This window comes from Hypomesus nipponensis, chromosome 1 (assembly GCF_054491055.1).
Source record: "Hypomesus nipponensis isolate SF chromosome 1, ASM5449105v1, whole genome shotgun sequence".
Lineage (NCBI taxonomy): Eukaryota > Metazoa > Chordata > Actinopteri > Osmeriformes > Osmeridae > Hypomesus > Hypomesus nipponensis.
In genome coordinates this window covers 2,052,989-2,074,452 of record NC_140361.1, presented here as the reverse complement: position 1 = coordinate 2,074,452, position 21,464 = coordinate 2,052,989, and the positions used below count along the sequence as shown (strand labels likewise).

Genomic DNA, 21,464 nt, shown 5'->3' with positions numbered 1-21,464 from the left:
TCTGCGCGCTGGAGATCCAGCTGGCTTTCAGATCGTTTCAGCATCACCGACAAACGGAGAATGTTAATGAGAAGCGTAAACATACGAAGTAAGCCGAGCGGCGCGTTCCACTTCATTGACTCACGATGTATATGGCTCATAAACAAACAAGTACATAGTTTATCACAAAATTTGATGACATGTGGGGAGAACCTAACCGTTTAAACCTGTTTCATGGCACCGACATTCCATCATCACCATCTCTCATCGTCATATCGTTTTACAATGAATTAGCAGGATGGGTTCACAACCCCTTGTGATCCCAAAGGAAATAACAATTAACCAAATGAACTGGCCTTCATGAACAAGCTCTGGCAACGTATATCACGCAACATGTTGAATGATATAGCATGCTGTCAATGAGTTCTAAGCGATTTTCACACCTGTAAAAATAGGTCATGTGTGTCAACGGTTACGCCTGACAGATGGCATTGAATGTGTTTTTTTCTTTTACCTACAGCGAAATACCATAAAATCACTCAGATCCTACACCACACATCAAATAAAATCAACTCAATCACAATTGGTTAAAAAAAGTTATTGTACTTAATTGTACCACAACGTGGACTTAACCCGTACACCTTTCTGAAGGAAGTATTTTGTGTACCATCGATGGGATCCTCTCCCATTTCAGTGAGATAAACCACATGACTGTACTCTTTACCGTTGATCGATGGCTGGTTCTCCACGTTTCCATGCATATTAATAGTTTCGAGCAAGGCAGTGACGTTTACTGCCGTTTTAAAGAGGGCCAAGGAGGACAGAACTCTCCGGGAAGTCAATAAAAAGAAATGGCGTCCCTGTCGCCCATTTCATGATCTACAGGCCATATCTCAGCCTCCCGAGACATATACATATTAATCAATACACGGTTGGAAGATGTTAGAGTGGTAAAAATGTAATGGGATGAGAGTCTGGAGGGAGCTTGAGATGCAGTCAGTAAAGGCTGATGGAGGCTACCGTTCAGGACCACGGACAGCGGTTCACGAGCCTTGGTGTTGATGGCAGGATTGCGTTTGCGTGCACGCACCCTGGTGTTGAAAGGGTTAAGTGGCGCTCATATTTGATTAGTTCCGCGCATTCGTCAGTGCACTGATGCCTTTGAATTATTTCCGCAATCCTACAGACGAGATTGTTTTGGTTTATGCTGTGAAGAGTGGAGATGATACTATAATGTGATTTAGTGTAAAATTAAAGTGTATGTATAAATAAAACATTGTTAAATCTGATACATGAATACTATTGTCCTTTGTTTATATTCCAGTGTCTGCTTTTACTAAAACAGAACACTTAAATGTCAGAAAGTGTTTATTTTTACATAAACATGAAATCTTCAGTTACTCTGTCATGTTTCTCGAATGTTAATATCATGTAAATATCAAGTAAGTCATTGACCTTTCAACAACTTCAGTCATATACTCCATTTGATTTTGGGTCAATTCTTATTACCATATACTGTATAACAGTTGTGTTTGGACAAATTACACAATCTTACCAAGCAACACAACCACTGCACAAAGCACATATCTAACAACTTTGTAGGTTTATATCTTAAAGTTTGGAAGGGCTAAGCTAGCTCCTGCCTACGGGACGCCAACATCAGGAAAAGCAAAAACCAACACGCTCCAAACACAAACATTCATTTCACTGCCAAGGAGGACCCTTACTGGATCACTCACCGCAACTCTGATGTTGCCATACCTCATGAATATTCATCTATTTCTGCTCTAATTGCCGGGCTCTCATCCGTGTCTGTTTGGAGCAACAACTGGCAGATGCATCTCTCTGATTGGTTAACGGGAGACAGAAAGTTAGATGCGCTATACTCCCCAGCGCAGCGAACCTCCGTAGGGAAATCTAAAGCGTATCTGTGTAGTGACTTTTCTTCTGTTGTTTTGATTTGTGTCTTTGAAACTCGTCTGTAGCTGGCCTTCAAAATTGGTTTGTGGAGACAAAAACTATCTGCTGCCGAGGTTAACCAGGGATGTTCATAATCAGGACAAGTCAGAGGATAAAGGATGGAGGTTTTGTCACTGTTGAGTAAACATGCAAGGTAATGCACGGTCAGTTGTCCACTGAAAGAAGGTATCTTGCAGTTTTGTGTAATGGCATAGTCAATATTCTGTGGAGTAACTAATGTGCTGGGTTCATAGACTCAGGAGACCACTGTTTTGATGTGGATGTTGAATGACCGTTAAGTAGTTTACACTATTTTATTACTTCTCTCTGTAAACCCCCCAAAAGTGTTAAATGAAACATTTGTGGATACTGATTACATAAAACTATTTAAGTAATCTAATCTCTTACATAATAATAAAATATATTTAATAAATCAATTATTGTATAAATTCTGAAGTATTCTAAATTAGAATTTGTGGGGTTTACAGTGCAGGTTAACTATATATTTAGTTGGTCTATTAAAAGGTTGTGCAATCAATGTTACGTAACACCAGAAGAACCGCAAAGCAGCATGAGTGTGTTTACCGTCCGTATTTACTGTCCATGTCCTCGTCACGTGTCACAGGAACACAATGATGTGGAACAGGGTCACCGTGTGAACATGCCTAATGAAACAGAAGGAACTACAATTGAAGCAAAAATGCAAGACAACCTTTTTACTGGCCTCTTTCAGAAACACTGAGTGACACTAGTTTATACTCTGTAACAGACACACGTGTTGAATGGGAGAACTTCTCCGGGCGATGTGAAAGTTTCAGGAAAACCGACAAGTGACGTTGCAACTGTGAAGTTTCTTGTCCGTGGAAGCCAAACCGTTACATGACTTTAACGGAACAAAAATCGATATCAGGCCTTATTTTGCGTGAACGTGGAGTTGGAAAGTGCTTGTGGATTGTTTACTTCAGACTTTACAATCTCAAGTAAGACAGTCAGTTCTCCATTTCTCTATCAAACATAATAATAGAGGTAACAGGGAGAGTCTTTCTGTGTCAGCTGGCTAATGGAAGGTGCAGACGCACCAGCGAGTGAACGGCTCCTTAAGCACACAACAGTGATGTGACATGAATGCACAACTACATGAACTGAAAGAACTTGCTAGGCTGAGCATGTAGTACAAACAGAGCAATTCCCACGAGCCAACCTATCATGGATCAGCAGCAAGGATGGGAGAGATGCAGGGATTGGCTAGTTATACTCACTCAATGAAACTGATTGGTGAAAGACAATCGTCAATTAGAGTAAGTGTATCTGGAGAGGTGGTTTCGCATGACCTCTTCAGATGTCTGCATAATGTCTGCATTGTCATTGAAAACAGCCGGGTGACAGATGGCGGGAGTCAGATGGCTGAGCGGTGAGGGAGTCGGGCTAGTAATCAGAAGATTGCCGGATCAATTCCCTGCCATGCCAAATTACGTTGTGTCCTTGGGCAAGGCACTTCACCCTACTTGCCTCAGGTCCCTGTACTTACTGTAAGTCGCTCTGGATAAGAGCGTCTGCTAAATGACTACATTTAATGTAAAATGTAAATGGTTGACACAACAAATTCAGCTAGCATCAACGTTGACCACATTATGAAAGCTAACGTTCAACACATCTACTCCATTTCACAAATGTATGTTTATTGGTCTCGGTGGAAGAAGGCAGAATAGGGTGGTGGGAACATTTGAGGGGAAAGGAACCCTGAGACAGCAAGGGAACTAACTGGGAGTAGCTGGTGGAGGTTGGAGAAGGTTAACACTGTTTATTAATTGCCTATGTGCGTGATAGTGTCTGCAGCTGTCTGGGTAGGCCCTCACTTCTTTGATTTGACGCTCTCTCTATCTTTCCATCTTCTCCTCAGCCAGCCTACTCTGTATTTTGGATGCTTTGAAGACAAACTGCCTCATCTTGAAATAACCTTAGTGTATCCATATTGGTCAGTTCCTCTTCCGTTCCTTCTTTCTCATTTCTCCCCTCCCTTCATTCTCTCTCTCTCTCTCTCCCTCTGTCCTCCGTCCTCCTCTTTTTCTGCCGTTCTGTTTTGACAAGTTCAAGTTGAACTAACTAACGATGGCAAACTGGGGAGTCACGGCCGCTTTGACGATTTGCTCAGCCAGCCTGGCTCAGCCGTCCACGACCCAGTTCACTGACAGGAAATCACACCCACCACACTTCCTCCACGCCCCCCACCGTCCTCCCATCAGTCACCCCACATCCAAAGGCTTTGGCTCACGCAACTTCCTGTTTCTCTCTCCAGGAAACAGGCAGTGCGTAAATCCTCAACACCCGGTGATGAAGACGACTTCTTCTGTGGTTCTCTGTGCTGTCAGGCCTCTGGATTAGGCGTGTGAGCAGGGGGCCTGTGACCGTATCAGACGTGAGAACATTTCGTTCAGCTGACCCGCTGTCGGGTTGGTCTCCCGGTGACCTGGCTGTTCAGCCCGGTAAGAGGTCAGTTTGGATTAGAAGGACGTCTCTGTGATACAGGTTACGGAGCGGTTGTACCAGCAGGGTGCAGAGGAGTGGGAGGGAAACCCCAAGAGGCAGAGAGGTTGAATCAGCGGCCAGAATGAGAAGCACAGACTGTAAAACAAGTTCCAGAGGCATTTCTGGGCCCTAGTTATCCTTTACATTGTCTTTCATAAAACAACATACTATTGTATGGTATACTACGTAAAAAAAAACAATCCAGCCCTGAATCTTAAATGAGACAAGAAGAACAAACTAGATCATTGTGAATACATTCACCTTTCTAAGCCATTGTGATTTCAATACAGACATGACTGTAGAGGGCGCTGCAGAGCACAGTGGTACTCCGCATTTTCGTCTAACTGACATTGAAGAAAACACCCAGAGATTCGGCAGATGGATATTACTCTCTGGTTTTAGCGATATTTCTGTGCGGTGTCGGTATTCGTGGATGTCTACGTTTAGATTCAAGGCTCGTCTAAGAAACTCGAAGCTGGTTATCCTCAATGAGCGTTTGACAAATCTTCACCATAATGTCTGTTACCATGACAGCCGCAGTGACAGTGGCCTTGCCTCTTATTGGCTTCATCAGTGGGCACATATTTAAAGCATCCTGTCGAACCTACCAAAATTCAGAAGCCAAAGAAATGTTTCTCCTTTTCAAGAAATTCTCATTCTTATGTGCTTTCCGTAACTCAACGCACTCAACGATTCGACGCTCACGAAGTTTCGCAGGTTCTTTCCCCTTGAACTTGGTCATACGTTCAGCCAAAATGAACATAACCTGAACGATATTCAAGTCATTTTTATATTATTGGAATTGCACGTAATCGAAACCCCTGCAGTTCCACCTGCTTCACTGCTGCATGTATGCACATGTGCTGTTTGTCACAAAATGATCTATCTAGTCATGGCGGATTTCATATGAAGGAGTCTTGCAATGATACTCAGAGGTCAATATCCCAACATATTTTCCATTAATAATTACGCAGCGGTTTGAAGGGATTAGCCAAGGGGTCAGAGCACCTGGGAGGAAACATCTGTGTGCTTCCAGCCCAGGATCCATGTTCATCAGCCAATGACGTCGTAGACACGGTGGATATTTTTCCAATTACGAGTATCAGTCCTAGTTAGGCCCTACTTCCCGCAGGATTGTAGGATTTGAATTTCTGGTGATGCAGCTTAATGGGGCCGGGGAATGTGCAAACCTTGGGCTGGGTGTTCTGTTAAATCTAAAAAGAGAGAAACGTCTTTAAATCTACATCTGCTTGAACTTTCAGTTTTAGTGACTCGAGGGCTATGAGAGGCCACACACAGTGAGACGACAATAAACGGCACAAACTTATTTCTATGTTAGAAATTTGATTGTTTAATGGTTTGTAAACTTCACAAATACATGGTCAGCATGTGGCCCATATACACATGATGATGGAGGTGGAACAGGAAGTGAGAGATGGTAAAACGTTACAATAGATGAAGTGGCAGTGTCATTGGACCATCTGAACTAGAATACGGTGCTATACGGTGTCACATTATCCACTAGAATCCCATACATAGAATAACAAGAGTAACAAACTCTTATAGTTACAATAGAACATATTTATAATCATATCTATATATGTTTATGTTTATATATTATGTTGTGTTTACTGTAAACCATTTTTCAACATGCAAATATTTCACAATGTTACACTTTGGGCCGGAAGTCAACCGAAACTCTCTTGTGTCAAACAGCAGGGGCCTTGGATATTTACAATTAATTAGTACTTTAATTATCATTCTTTTGATTCATTTTATTTTGTGGATTCATTTCTACACCCTTCATCACAGGAATCACTCCTGGAATCACTCCAGGAATCACAGGAATCACAGGAATCACTCCTGGAATCACTCCTGGAATCCAGGAATCACAGGAATCACTCCTGGAATCACTCCTGTGATGCTTCATCACTATTTCAAGTCCCAATATATCATGAGTACAACTAGATCATTAAGTAAAGCATGGAAGAGGGTGGAAGGGTGTGGGGGGGGATTGACCAAAACACAAGATTATCACAAGTACACGGACCAATAGATGACGTTGAAGAAGAGGAAGGTGAAGGGGAAGAGGGCGCGGGCGTAGAGGTCTACCCGCTTGGCAGCCGAGGGGATGACAGGCTTGGGAGGAGGCGGCTTCTTATTGTGCTTCCCCTGCAACCTCCCCAGCGCGCCGGACAGGTCGATGGGCTTCCCATAGCAGTCAAAGTTAGAGAGCTCGAAGTCCCGGGGCAAGGAGCCCACAATGCTGAAGTCGTTGGTGCGGAGGTCCGACTTGGAGGTGCAGACTTTCTTGCACCTTGTCTCTGCCACCTGGAGGAGGAAGGAGACGAAGGGGAGGAAGAGGAGGGCAGGTGAACGACGTTGACGAGAACCTCTTCCTCAGAATGAAAACACACCCAGACGATGGTACCCTCTCAGCTGCTCTGCCTACCAACTCAGGAAAGCCTCGACATCCTGGACTAACACTCGCCGTTGCTTGGTACCTTCTTATTGAAGGCATGAGGTGAGACATCAGGGATTTGACCCCAGGAACAGCTTGGTGTTACTGCTGTACCTCTCTGGATCGGATCCATCCTAGAGGTCCAGTCTGAGACTCCCTCTGGTACTTTACTGCAGTCATACATCTCAGCGACAGATGCAACAGGAGAGCTGGCACTAGTTTCCCATTTCATCTTTCCCTCCCTGCAGATGGCGAGTACATCAGACACAGAGCTGGGAGGTTCAAGCCATGCCTCGGAGGCCCTTGTAAAGATACACTGACACGAGAAGGAAAACGGGACAAACGTCCTTTTCTTTTCCTGTCATCCTCTGTGACTCACGTCTATAAAAGAAGCCATTAAAAAAGTTTAAGGAAGACCTCAAATCGCCATCCCAAATCACCTGGTCCCCATAACTGGGAAAGAAAAAGACTTGGGCTCATCATCAAAGGAACTATGGAAGCAAAAAAAAAAAAGACGTGTGACTTGTCTTTGTTCCTTTACCTCAAACCCTTCTAAAATCTCCCCCACACTTCACTTTCCAGAGACGCCTGTCTCAGCAAGACGAAGGCCACTCGTGATTAATGAGGATGTTTCAGCGAACCTTTCAAGACCGTGCGGTTTGAGAGTGAGCCCTCAGTGGCTCCACGCTACATGCCTCGCGTGTGAAGCTGTTGTGACTCAGTGGGTTTGCTTTCCAGACAGCGTCACGCTTCAAACATCTGAGTCTGACGTGCGGCAGGTTCACTCTCCAGCATTTGATCTCACCAGAGAGGGACGTTTGACAGATGCTGGGCTGGCAGACCACATGGAGAGAATTCCTGTAGGAATATTCTCCACATCAACCGGGGATATTTCTGACAGGACCTACGATAAACCGTCGTGACACATTTTCTCACTTCCATGAGCATGTATAGGATCAGCATCAGGCATTCTTAAGCCTGGACAAAAGGCTTTTAAAGTGTTTGTTTTGTATGACACGAGTGTTTATGTTTGGCTAATGAACTTATTTTCAGGAAGCATTCTTGTTAAGAGTTATGCATCTTTAACATGATTAAATAATTAGATTTACGCAACTATTACATATTCCTGACATTGCTCACATTTGTGACAGGCACACCCAGAATTGATTCTCAATTGGACAAAATAAAGAGAGACAAAGGGCTGCGTGATTGCAGTTACTCGCCCAAAACCAATAGTGGACATAAATGAATTGCTGGGTGTCAGGAATTTAAATGATTCATTTTAATGGCCTGTGGACCAGATGGCTAATAATTAGTGCACGTGCCTTGTCATCACAATCTACTCTACTGATCTGTTGCATTGCTCTCATATAATGCTGCAGATATACTATACAACAATGGGGTCTAACAATTACTATATATCATGGAGCTTTTCCAATCCCCTCCTCAAAGTCTAAAGAGCAGATTAAGATTGAATTGAGCAGTTGCACTAAAGTCATTAAGGTCATTAAAGCTTCATTAGTTTGATTTGTTTTGACATGAAAACATATTTGCTATCTAAGGACAAATGTAATATTCTCGAAAGCCACTCTGGTCTTAACTAACATGCACTGTAAATTAATGTCCATCAAGTTTACAATTGAAAGACATGTAGGCCGTTTTGTAACCTGATTGATCTGAGTGTCAATCTGTATCAGGAGGTGGTAGAGGAGATTATCCCAATTATTAATGATTGGATCTCCCTATTCTGCATTTAGATTGCATCTACTTTCAGCACTCAAATCATGTCAATGGATCTGAGCAAGATGAACCATTTGTCATTCAGTTAATTGTGAGGACGAGATGTCTAAAATCACACACACACACACACACACACACACACACACACACACACACACACACACACACACACACACACACACACACACACACACACACACACACACACACACACACACACACACACACACCATTTCATAAACGACCCCATAAGACCCCAAGATAAACAGCAATGCAATTCATGAAACGTAATTTTCAAAATTTGGTTTCCACAAACACACACACACACACGCGCACACCTGCAGCGTGCTGACGTGCATGGGCGTCCCTCCGGTTCCGTTGACGGTGTTGTTCTTCCCGGGCGTCTTGCCCTCCGCCTTCTCCTTGGACGCCATCTTGGCCTTCTCGGCCGCGATGCGCTTGGGGCTGTTGAGCATCACCTGCACCACGGCGTACTCCACCAGGGAGGCGAAGCCGAACAGCAGGCAGGCGATCAGCCAGATGTCGATGGCCTTCACGTAGGACACCTTGGGCAGCTCTGAGGCCAGGGAGGTGCACTCGGAGGAGAGCGAGAGCACAGACAGGATCCCTGGACGGGCAGAGAGCCGGGGCAGAGAGCCGGGGCAGAGAGCCGGGCAGCCTGGTCAGGGCAAGGTCAGGAAGGGAGGCTGGACCTGAGCGGCAGCTGTAAGGAAGGTCTCTGCGTCTGATCTGACATCTACAGTACTTGATGTGCCTCGAAGTTTAGCTTAAAGTTTTATTTTTTTAATCCCAATTGATTTATGTCGGTGGTAGCTAAAACGGACAGCTGAAAACTACAATGATGTTCAATACCATTTCCAAATGTTTGTTTGCCTCAGCCCTAGATGGTGTACAGTACAATACCTGTTTGCTCCAATATGTAACTCACTCGCTGATAATTTTTTTTTGTTATATAGCTGTCGAAGCATTACATAAATGGGATTGTTGAACAGATAAATTATTATATAAATCATCACAATCACTGCTGCAGCACTTAAAACAAAAGACTAATGACAAACTCCATGAACCCTGTTTTACTTTTCCCATTGTAGTGCTAATGTGAGTTCACCTGTGGACCGATAATAGACTGCTTTCATTGTTTTTTTCCGTAAACACACAAATTAAACCAAGGCCATTATATAAAAGACTCTGAATGTCCTGTAAAGATGATTACCCAGCCCTGACCTGTTTTATAAACCACAAAGAAGGTGTTGTTTCTGTTTGGGGAGCTGATAGCTGATACAACGTTGCCCCTCAACGACAATCTTTCCAGTGGGGACAAAACTACAGTCAGCCTCTGATCTCCACAAGCACTGACTTACACTGGGCCTCGCGCTCATGTCAGGCTCTAAACCCACCCGACAAAGAAGAATAACACCAAGAACACACACAGACAAACACATGCTACACACACACAGCTGTGCAACGAAAGCCAATGAGCACACACCGTGAGAATGACTGACCTGCGATGATCCCATTTACTGGGGTGTCATGAGGTCGTCCTCCACAGGAGATGGAGGGATGGGATGGAAGTGATGATGAACGACTGGAGGGAGACAGGGAGAAGGGTGTAGTGGGAGGAAGTGTCGGAGAGGTGAGGGGAACAATGGCTTCAAGCCACACTTATGAGGCTCTGCGATCACAGGGGTGAGAAAAACCCACAAGATGTTCTCCCAAATGACAACATGACCTGAGGGGGACCATACGTCTCCAGGTGGTGGGAGGAGGTCTTAGGAGCTATCTCATAGGCGGTGTTTTTCAACCCTGGTCCTCATGGCCCCTTGTCCTTCATGTTGTAGATGTTTCCCTGCTCCAACACACCTGATTCGAATGAATGAGTTGTTATCAGGCTTCTGCAGAGCTTGATAATGACCCATTCATTTGAATCAGAAGCCAGGAAACATCCAGAACATGCAGGACAAGGGAACACGAGGACCAGGATTGAAAACCACAGCTTTATGGTGACAAGAGACTAGGGTGAGGACAACAATACTACCTAATAGATCACTGGACATTAGCTCAGATTTCAACGTCTTAGACAACACGATAATGCAGTCAAGTGCTGACATTTGAGTGCCAGGTGGTCTAGTTTAGTGTATGGTGAGTGTGGTGGAGGTACCCAGAGGAACCCGGGCGGCACTGGCGTCGGGGTTGATCCAGAAGGAGAGCCAGGACAGGACCACGATGAGGAGGGTGGGCGCGTACACGCCCATCATGTAGAAGCCCACCTGACGCCTCAGTGTGAAGACCACCTCCACGCATGTGTAATAACCTGGAGCACAACAGACGAGAACCAATTAGGTTTATTCATGGATGTCTCCACTATCTTAACTAGCTGTCCACTATCAACTAGGTGTCATAACATGTTCTTAACTAGCTGTCCACTATCAACTAGGTGTCATAACATGTTCTTAACTAGCTGTCCACTATCAACTAGGTGTCATAACATGTTCTTAACTAGCTGTCCACTATCAACTAGGTGTCATAACATGTTCTTAACTAGCTGTCCACTATCAACTAGGTGTCATAATTATTATAATTTATGTGTTACATTTACATGTATTCATTTAGCAGATGCTTTTATCCAAAGCGACTTCCAAGAGAAAGCTTTACAAAGTGCATAGGTCACTGATAATAACAACAAAAACCAAAACCAAAACATGAAGCACACATTGTGAACAACCCAAAAATAAGTGCCAAAGGGAAGAACCATAGGAGCATGTAGGTAAGCAAGTTACAATTTAACAATATGAATTGTTAAGTGCAAGTGTACCTGTAGAAAAGCAAGCAACAGTAAAAAAAAAAAAAAGAAGATTAACTAAAGTAGAATATTTCGCAGCAAATACAACTGTTTAAATCAGTTACCACTAACCAACAAGAGCAAGTCTCTTGTCTCTACAAGTCTCTAAGCAAGAGTCATTGTGATCCTTGAGAAAACTAGCATTAGGTCCAGCAAACCATTCATAGGTACCGTTGTACTCCCGGAACAAGTCTGTTACCGTGGTATCTTAAATTTCAGGTCTTCAACCTTGTGATTCTCTGTCCTAGTCTCTCCTTTGATTAACTGTATTCCAGTATGTGTGTAACCTTTCCCTAAACATGTTGGTACTTTATGCTACACTCTCAACACTACACCAACAGGTTCTACTTTATTTGAACTAAAAAAATAAAAAAATAAAAAACATTTTTTCTCACAATATTGGGTGGAAAAACTGTTTGCACCAGGTCTGTTTCTAAAGCACCTTGGTGTAGTTTTATTACGTTCAAATACTTTTACGGTTCGTTTGAGACACATTGCTGAGTTTTACATGGATTCTCCACAACACCAAAGTGTGAGAATGTCTTCTTGCCAACAAAACAGCTACATTTAACAACATACAAAAAATATTTTCCCCCCAGTGCTAAAAAGATTTTTGAATGCCTGCGTTGAAATCTTAATGAGCAACCTTCCTCTTCAGTGTGTTTTGAGAGATTTCAACATTCCTATTCACTGGGAATAATTAATGAACTGATGAAAGGCACTGTGCCTTTCATTGTCAGCCTAACTCATGAGAATCATTCTCTTGGAAAATCTTTTATCAACACAATGAATCCAATGGCCCAAAATGTCTTTGATTTCAAGGTGATCGTTATAAGAATGCAATCAGATTTCAAATAGCAAGTACCCCTATTGCATTAAGATAGACATACTTTAATGTACGCCCATTCCTTCTGACACTCTGTTCATGACAATAATCTAACCCTGACCTTAAGCTAAAGCATTGTATACATGCCCAACAACTGCATGAAAAAACAGGCTGACACTGCACTTCTAGAGGACACCCTGCCTCTCATGCATAGTTGGAAAACATTGAGGAGCATACCTGTTCCTGCATAGAACTTGGTGCAGTTCCCGTATTCAATGTCCTCCTGTTTGATATCAAACTGGGGCAAGGCGATCTCATCCATCTGGACTGGGTCTCCAGTCTCCCACATGAACCGCAGGTCATCTGTGGTGTAGCCAACTGCAGGCACACACACACACACCATACAACCCCCCCATATATACACACACACACACACACACACACACCCCATACACATACATTATACACATATGCACCATACAAACACATGCACATGCACCATACACAGTCACACACACCGTACACGTCATGAACATGCCTTTCACTGGTACTGTAGGTTACCAGGATGTTTTGGGGGCATACTGAAATATTGATGGTTTTGGATCACACCTCTTTACTTGGGCATCAACTTTCCTTCATGAATAAGATACTACACCAGGACTCATGCTCATATTCTGTTCTGCCTTCGCAGACCAACACATATGCAGATAGATTCTTCCTCCCAGACACCCTCAGAAAACTTAAGTTCCTGAACAGCTTGAAGAAAACCTTTTAGAGGCAAACCAAACTGGAAATAACTGAAAATAGATCATAAACATTTACATAAATATATATCTCACTTGACTTTACAGCGATATGATAGTGTGGAGGAGGTGTCATCCTTAGTTTAGGCTCTGGAGATTACTCACAGCTCTCCAGCTGCATTTTACACCGCTGGGTGTCCATGGGAAACAGAGCCAGGTCCAGGGGGCACGATAGAGTAACTGACAACCTGGAGACAAACAAAGTCACTATACCACCATATTCAAGTTAAAAAAAAAGTGAAACTTGCATCAATTTTGCATCATAAATTACTCAATTTGCAGACTATAACTTGTAGACTAGCCCTATGAGCTGTTAAGATATTGTAAACTTCCAACAAAAGGGTTAGGATTGTAGATTTGTAATGTTGTGTGAGGTTCCTGCATGTGAAAATCGAGTAGTTAATGGTGCTCTTGCAAGCATATATTCTAAAATATCATCGAATGAAACGCGGAAATGATTCAGCAGAATTATTGTTCGTATTTCATCCTGTCAGAAGACAAAAGACACTAAATGATTGAAAAGATAGTCCCTTTCACACACAAAAAACAGCCACTTCTGTGCTCTTGGCATGAATTCTTAACGTGCTTCCTTCATTGTGCATGAGCAGAGTTGCATATTTATTTCCATCCTCTTTCATTTGCACATGAAAGCTTTTATTTTAGCTACTTGTGACAAGTGCAGATGCACTGCTAGGTGAACAGTAGCTCACACTGCCTCCCAATGAAATGATCCAAAAAACACAAACAGGAGGAAAGACTCGAGGCTTTTACACAGAAAAACAGACATTGCGTCACATACGGGACGGAAAAAGCTTCAAAGCAAGTTCCTGTGAGTGAGAAGCTCAAACTAGCCATCTTCTGCAGGAGTGGCTGACATTCTTGATTGTTCTGCTTGATTCCCCAAGAAGTTTGACACCAATTAGAACCCGTGAAAGAATGAGTTCCAAATATTTCCAACAATGGTCCCCACAGGTTTTAAGTTATTTTTCCAAAAAGGTAGCTAGCTATCGTTAGCTGCCAGGCTAAATGAACTAGAATCATGTTCTAAGCAATGCTACAACCATGATAATGTGATATCCTTCTAATTGGTACATTCTGAAGCCATACTAAATCGTTTATAGCGTAGTTTTTGGATAATATTTGAATATTCGCATGTTGTCACATACGACGCTGTGGCGCCCACTTTCGAACGCTCACATATTTGTGACGCTACTAGGTCAGGAGGTGTGAATTTGCTGGTGACTCATTTCAGAAATCTCCAAATTATCGGTAGGCTACGTGCGCGATTTAGCCTCGTCATCCTCGTGTACATGCTGATATTCACACCAAGGACTTGAGTTATAGATGTTGTAAACACGGTATTTTCAGATCAGTTTGATAAATGCTCGAGTCAATATATGTACATATACATTTTGCTAAATCTTGACTACTTAGCCTGCCAAGCAGGTTTTGGGGAGAGGTTTTAGAACGCTCTCCCTATGATCCTAGCAAGCCTCACTCAATCACTGTGCTCACAAATGGAAATTGGAAAATGGAGATGTATGCGATTTCTGCATTGAGACAATAATGTAATTTCTGTGTACAGTCATTTCTGTGGATGGATTTCTGGAAGCCAGTAGAAATTAGAAGAAAAACATTACACTAGAGTGCCAGTAAATCAAACTGTAAAACTGATTTTAGTTTTAAACACTGAAATGATTTCCATTAGCCCTCAAATAATGATGTTATGTTAAGCACTAAACTAAGTCGTATTTGTCGTAACTTTACATACATCAAAGCATTGCAGTTAGTCTGCTGTTCACAAAAATAGAAGGAAACGTATTTCTGTAAGACTAAACAATCTTCTGGAAGGTGCAAGATAGTTAGTACAGCCCACAGTCAATGTATGAAAGGAATTCACATGTCAGTAGAATAAATCCACAATCAACACATCCATTCCTACCTGTAAGGTGGATGTGTTCAGATGTGTTCGCTTACCTCATGCTGATCAGAACATCTCCGTTACGGAAGATGAACAGCAGAATGTTCTCCTGGGTGACTTCGTGGAAGTTTGCACTTTTCTCGTTGGCAAAGAACAGATCTGGCTTCCAGAGGCATTTAAACATTTTGGGATCGACGGTGAGCGATTCAGACTTGAAGTCCTGAGGAAGTCTGAGCCTGGGGTCGTTCCACCGCTGACGCAGGAAGATGTTCACCCTGTAATCCTGTTTGATGGACACAAAATATCAAGACGCCACTGGGCATCAAGCTAGATCTATGTTGATGTTATGATACATTGTCATGGTGACATATATAATACATAATATAGGCATAGGTCAAATGCAGACAGGCAAATATGATGGTGAGGTTACATACTATTTCTGTGGTCTCCTATGTACCATCATGATACAAAATCGCCTTTATACACAAAGTCCTTTCAGCCAACCAGCTGACTTCTTTCCAGACAGCATAGATCCCAGATCACACTGTCCATCATAAACGCAGCATGCTGCTTCTCAAACTGTTTCAACATTGAAGCTTCGTCAAAAATCCAATCAAGATGCCATTCCACAGCTGCAGAAAGCTGCTGCTGTTTGTGTTCGAAGCAATCAACACAGTGAACCCATGGGAAGGGGCTTGGAGGGCCAGCAGGGTCAAAGATTATCAACACAGGGACAAACGATCCGGCTAAAAGCTCATTAGAGGCATATTAGATGGGCTTTGTTTGGTTTTGCTGGTGAAAACATATCACTCACTGACTGACAGCTGGCATGATGTGTTATGTCTCCACTGAAGGTGTATATATTTATCAAAATGGGGAAACAGGTGTAGGGAGGGACTATTAGGGCGAAACTTGAAGATGGATTACACGTCAAATACTACATCTACCAAAATACCAGCTGTGTGTAGGTGTACAGTGTCCCATTGTGGAAAAAACTTTCAGTGAAAAGAAATGTAATATCATTACATAGAACATCAATGCTTCATAGGAAAATCTTATTTCATAAAACATGAATGTTGCTGGCATAATCCTGCCAACATTTACAAGATACTACTTTATCTTTCATCCTCACAAAAATTAATCTATTTTGTTAATCCCGATTCCCCACATTGTTTTAGCGAATCCAACTGTGGGCTGTTTGTGGCACGGCCAATGCAGAGCAAATTGAACACATCCACTGAGAGTAATCAAAGAGGAAAAACTCTACTGGAGAGGCAGTATAAATCATTCTGGGGTTTATTGCACCCTGCATCATCAAATTAGTCATCCTCTCAGGGCGAACGCACTCATAAAGGGAAAATGGATGTGTTAACTGCAGTCGGCGCACAGCAGCGACAAGCATTTAGGCGAGGTGTAAATGACCAGCAAGTATTTCCTGAGATCAGAAGCCCTGGAGAGTGATAAATCGAGAGGGAGATGACCAGCTGTCTCTCGGCCTCCATTCCTAACTCATTTGGACTCTGTCACTGAAACACACTCTTCTCTCCAGGAACATAGAATTGAAGGGAAAGGATAAAATTAGGAAGGATGGATGAGTTTCCAGCTGTCTAACGCCTTGCTCTCTCTCTAACTGTCTTTCTCCATCTCTGTACAGTTCTCTCTCTCCTTTGTCTCTGTATCTGTTTCAGAGCAGACAGAAAGGGTTTTTATCATGGTTTGCACTGTTGCTGCCATTCTGTGTGTGACATATCATCTCAATCGTTCCTGGTGTGAAATTCCCATCTAGCCAGCGTTAAGTGCTAAGGCTCAGCAGACACACAACACTGATCTTCGGCCAAGAGAAATATCTTCAGCAGAAAACGATCGGCTTTCCAGGATACAGGATTCAAGGCATCTGTGTAGATGTCACTCCCCATAAAGATCAGTCACTACCCTAAAATAGCTGACAGACACAAGAACTGGAAATTTCAGCAGAAATTTCACTACCACACCTGCTTAAGGGTACTGAGACAACTGCCAGTTTTGTCAGGAAGCATCTTAGCTACAAACATCTCAATCAGATTGTATTTGCGTAGCCCTTTAGACAAGGAATTTTACAGAGGGCTTCTCAGATGCCCTCAGATCAGCTCCTATAACCAAACCAAACCCTCAAAGAAGACAAGGAAAAACGTTACGAGAAAATGTTAGAAAGCTGGGAGGAGATATTCCATGAGGGATCCCCTCCTCCAGACAGTTGGTGATGCAGACAGGTGCAAACCACAGGCTGGAGACTGTCATGCAATACGTGTTTCATGATTTAAAAAGTACGTAGTTCACTCTTTTGGACTGATCAGTATAGTATAGAGTTAATGTTGTATTCAAATGTAAATATGTCAAATCATATCCAGGCATTTAAATGTCCCTGGAGAGAATGTACCTGTACTTACTGTAAGTCGCTCTGGATAAGACTAAATGTAAATGTAAATACTATTTACATGGTGTCAGACAGGCTTTTCCTAGTATTTATGAATCACTGTAGTCAAAAAAGCTGTTAAAAATTCAGGTGAGAAGACGTTCATTGGAAAATTAATCCCAAAGGCTTTCAATTCATAACACGGACCAGACAGTTAACACAACGCTCGTTGCATCCTCAAATGATAGAAAGAGAAAGTTTCTTATAAAACATTTCAACAGCGTACTCATTAATGTCTCTTAAGTGATCCAGGGTCAAATAAGCGCGTCCTTGAGTTTAATATATTCATTAGCAATGGAAAAGCACTTCTAGCAGCAATTAAGCCATCAGATAAATGAGCCATGAAACCTCTTGTCTCCAAAAACTCCACCGCTAAAATTATCTTGTGCATTCTGAAATACCTACAATACATTCCCTCAAATCTGTAGGGAAAATATTACCCCAAAAGATAATACTTCCTGATAATGTTTTCCCTTCACTAATGCGGATGACAGACAGATCTAGGCTGAAGATGGGTGCAGAAGCACCTTGATGGTGGTTCTAGTGCTTTGAGTGCAAGAAAGGCACATTACAAATAAAAATGTATTATTATTTATTAGATAATCTGATCATGGGTGTCTCACCATGGTGGTTTCCTGGATCGACCCAAAGCTGTTGATGAAAATGTTGACTTTGTCTTCAACAGGAATGCCTGGAAATCAAACAGAAAAACATAATCAGAAACTGGCAGTTGGCATATACTGTGCAGTAGGTCCTACAGGAGCTATGATACACCAAATAATGTCTATTTCAGTAAATCTGCAAACCTACACACACCATATCAAGATCTCCAAATTCAACTTAACGGACAACATTTACATCTCGTGATTATCATAAAATACGCCAAAACACACAGGAATTCTGTGTGTTCTGATCGAGCCAGAATAAAGATATTACAGGACAACTGGTGGTGTTACTTTCAAACGCAGCCACAAAAGCAGGTTGTGATTTAATGGCCCAGGCGTGCAGTTGCAGAAGGAACAGCTTCAAATCAAATTTTGGGAGATTACAACTTTGAAGTTAATGGAAGTCAAGAGCTTTCATCTAGCCTCGATATGAAGACCAGATGTGAGTCTGCAGAGGGGAGAATAGCAGGCAGCCGTACAGCGCAAAACCCCAGAGAGCCGTATCAAGCTTGGTGCCAGCGAGTGAAGATGGACCCCAAGACCACCACAGACTGTTAAAATCATCAGGTCTCCATGGAAACGCTTCGAATGGGAGTGCGGAATGTGCTACGACACCTGGCAACAGGGAAACATTCTCAGAATGTTCTGTGCGTTCTACGTGACGCTCCGAAGGAAAAGATACTGTAGATACCATAGACATTTGTATATATGTATATATATGTATATACGAGTTCTAAGGGCACACGCGATTCAGCATGATGGACTCTTGATCTGAGTTGAAACTGTCATGATCTCATGTTTAAGATGTGATTTAGAATGTTTGGGGTCAGAACACAGGCCTTGCATTATGGCGGATTCCATGTAAATCACCCAAAGGCAGTGGTAAGCCTTTAATCGAAAACTTTAAAATGGTTATATATGAACTAGAACAAATTGTCTGAAAACATTTGAGTCTTTCAGGTAACTTACCCAACTGAACAGTGTGCAGAACCCACACACTGAAATAGATAGTGGGGGAAGAAATGATGGAAGGTTGGATTAAATTAGTACAGTAAGCAGAGAGGGAGAGGGGGAGGGAGAGAGAAAGAGAGAAGCTGCTCACCTTTGAAGTTGGGCCTGATTCTGGGATCGTAGGTGATCAGTAACCTGTTCAAGATGTTGCTGGTTGAATTTTCAGGGACCCGTGCAAGATCCTCAGCTGACAGCTGTCTACAGGAGGGAGGAGGGGGAGGGAGGAGGGAGGAGGGAGGAGGTTATACAGCAGCAGCTCCCATTCTCACCAGAGAACTGCACAGACTTACTTTAACTCCACTTAAACTCTGTATACTGAACAGGTGATTGAATTAACTTTAGAAGTGGACCACCCTGTCAGGGTCTCACAACCTTTCCGGGTCTCACAACTGTTCTAGGATCTGCTAGAACGTGTTCAAACAGCAAAAAGCAAATGTTCCCGGAATACTGAGTGTGAGGGCCACTCTAAAAACACTCTGGTCCGCTCCCATGTCACAAAACACAGGGAACACTGCGCTTTCCTGAAGGAATGATAACCTGAGGAGGGAGGGAGGGAGGGGGGGAGAGAGAGAGAGAGAGACACAGAGAGAGAGAGAGAGACACAGAGAGAGAGAGAGAGAGAGAGAGAGAGAGAGAGAGAGAGAGAGAGAGAGAGAGAGAGAGAGAGAGAGAGAGAGAGAGACAGAGAGAGAGAGAGAGAGAGATTTATACAAAGAGACAAAGAGAGTTAAAGACAAAGTGATGGTGAGAGAGATGGAGAGAAAAGGAGAGGGATGGTGATAGAGAGGGAGGGAAACAGACAGAGAGAGGGGGGGAGAGAGAGGGAGGGAAACAGACAGAGAGAGGGGGGAGAGAGAGGGAGGGAAACAGACAGAGAGAGGGGGGAGAGGGGGGAGAGAGAGGGAGAGAGATAGACAAGAAAGAGTGGGACCGACCTGGCAGAGAGGGCAGGAAACTGCCTCCATGTGGGTGGTAACTGCTCTGCCAGGGAATCTAAGTCCCAGAGCACTTTATATCTCATTATGTAAACCTGATCGTGCTCAGAGGATGAGTAGAAGGGCCCGGGCAGGGATTTTGACTGTGTACATTTGCGGTTCCTCTGATCAAAGTGTGCCACATATTCTTTCTCGAAAGCCTCACCCAGCTATCCTTTCTGCAGACAATTTAGACAAGCTGTTCCAAACTGATCCACAAGGACATACAGACAGACAGACAGTTTAAACGGTTTATACTGTACCTAAATAAAAGGTTTTTCCTCTTTACCAAAACAACTCTACGTTGCCAATAATATATTCCCATTTTTGGTATTAGTGTATTAAGACATCCAACACTGCATGACAAATGAGGCTTTCGTGTTAAATCTAGGATGACAAATGACAAATCCTTTTTTTCTTAGCTTTGATTCTTTTGACCAGCTGTCCATTCCCAATCTAATGCACTTCACATCTGCCTGTGGTGGGATGAGTCTCTCAGAGATGGGGAATTCATATGCAAACTCTCTCCATCTGTCTACACACAATACACTGGGAACTACAAGACACACCTCTGGATGAGAAGGCGCTGAGTGGGGGTCAGATGGCTGAGCGGTTAGGAAATCGGGCTAATAAGCAGAAGGTTGCCGGTTCTATTCCCGGCTGTGAAAAATGACGTTGTGTCCTGTACTTACTGTAAGTCGCTCTGGATAAGAGCGTCTGCTAAATGACTACATGTAAAGGTGCTGGCTCTCATACTTACGAGGGGCAGTCGACCTGCCTTCCTTTCTTCTTCCCTTTCTTAGTTCCTTTCTCCTTGGTTGATCCTCCCTCCATCCAAACCAAGAGGAGGAGGAGAAAGGCGGTCAGCTTCATCTCCTTCATCTTGGGGCTTCCCCGTCCGCCTGAGGAAAGGAAGGAGGAGGAATCAAAGCTCACCTCCCGCTCAGGAACACATGGCACACGTTGCTTTTCCACATTCGATAAACAACATTGCTCCTTTCCGCAAACAGAAAAACCTATTAACTACGGAGCACTACTTCCAACCACGAACTAAATTATATTGTTCTGAGAGTAATACAAAACTTGATTACTGTTTTAATTAAAAAGTGCAATAACTATACTCCCTGTAGCATAATCACACAGAGTTGATGAGCACACTGTATGTACACCATGTTTTTGGAGGGGTGGGCACATTAGCAATGCAGCCTGATCGTTTACATTAACTCAAGAAGGACTGTTCCGGTCTTAATTGTTTTTATATAAGTGTACAGTAGCCAATGGGTTTAG

The 21,464-nt window shown here is 43.0% G+C and overlaps 1 protein-coding gene across 1 annotated transcript in view; it reads right to left on the bottom strand.

The window, feature by feature from the left end:
* Positions 1-5,808: 5,808 nt before the first annotated feature.
* The window catches only part of glrbb (glycine receptor, beta b), a 68,723-nt gene continuing 53,067 nt past the window's right edge, over positions 5,809-21,464 (bottom strand). The window contains exons 3-11 of the mRNA XM_084697247.1: positions 20,938-21,079; positions 19,295-19,401; positions 18,151-18,218; positions 15,132-15,358; positions 13,260-13,342; positions 12,589-12,729; positions 10,845-10,997; positions 9,004-9,293; positions 5,809-6,795 (exon numbers count right to left, since the gene is read on the bottom strand). Of these exons, the coding sequence (XP_084553373.1) occupies positions 6,499-6,795; positions 9,004-9,293; positions 10,845-10,997; positions 12,589-12,729; positions 13,260-13,342; positions 15,132-15,358; positions 18,151-18,218; positions 19,295-19,401; positions 20,938-21,059 (1,488 nt within the window). The 5' untranslated portion in view covers positions 21,060-21,079 and the 3' untranslated portion in view covers positions 5,809-6,498. The remainder of the gene's footprint in view (positions 6,796-9,003; positions 9,294-10,844; positions 10,998-12,588; positions 12,730-13,259; positions 13,343-15,131; positions 15,359-18,150; positions 18,219-19,294; positions 19,402-20,937; positions 21,080-21,464) is intronic.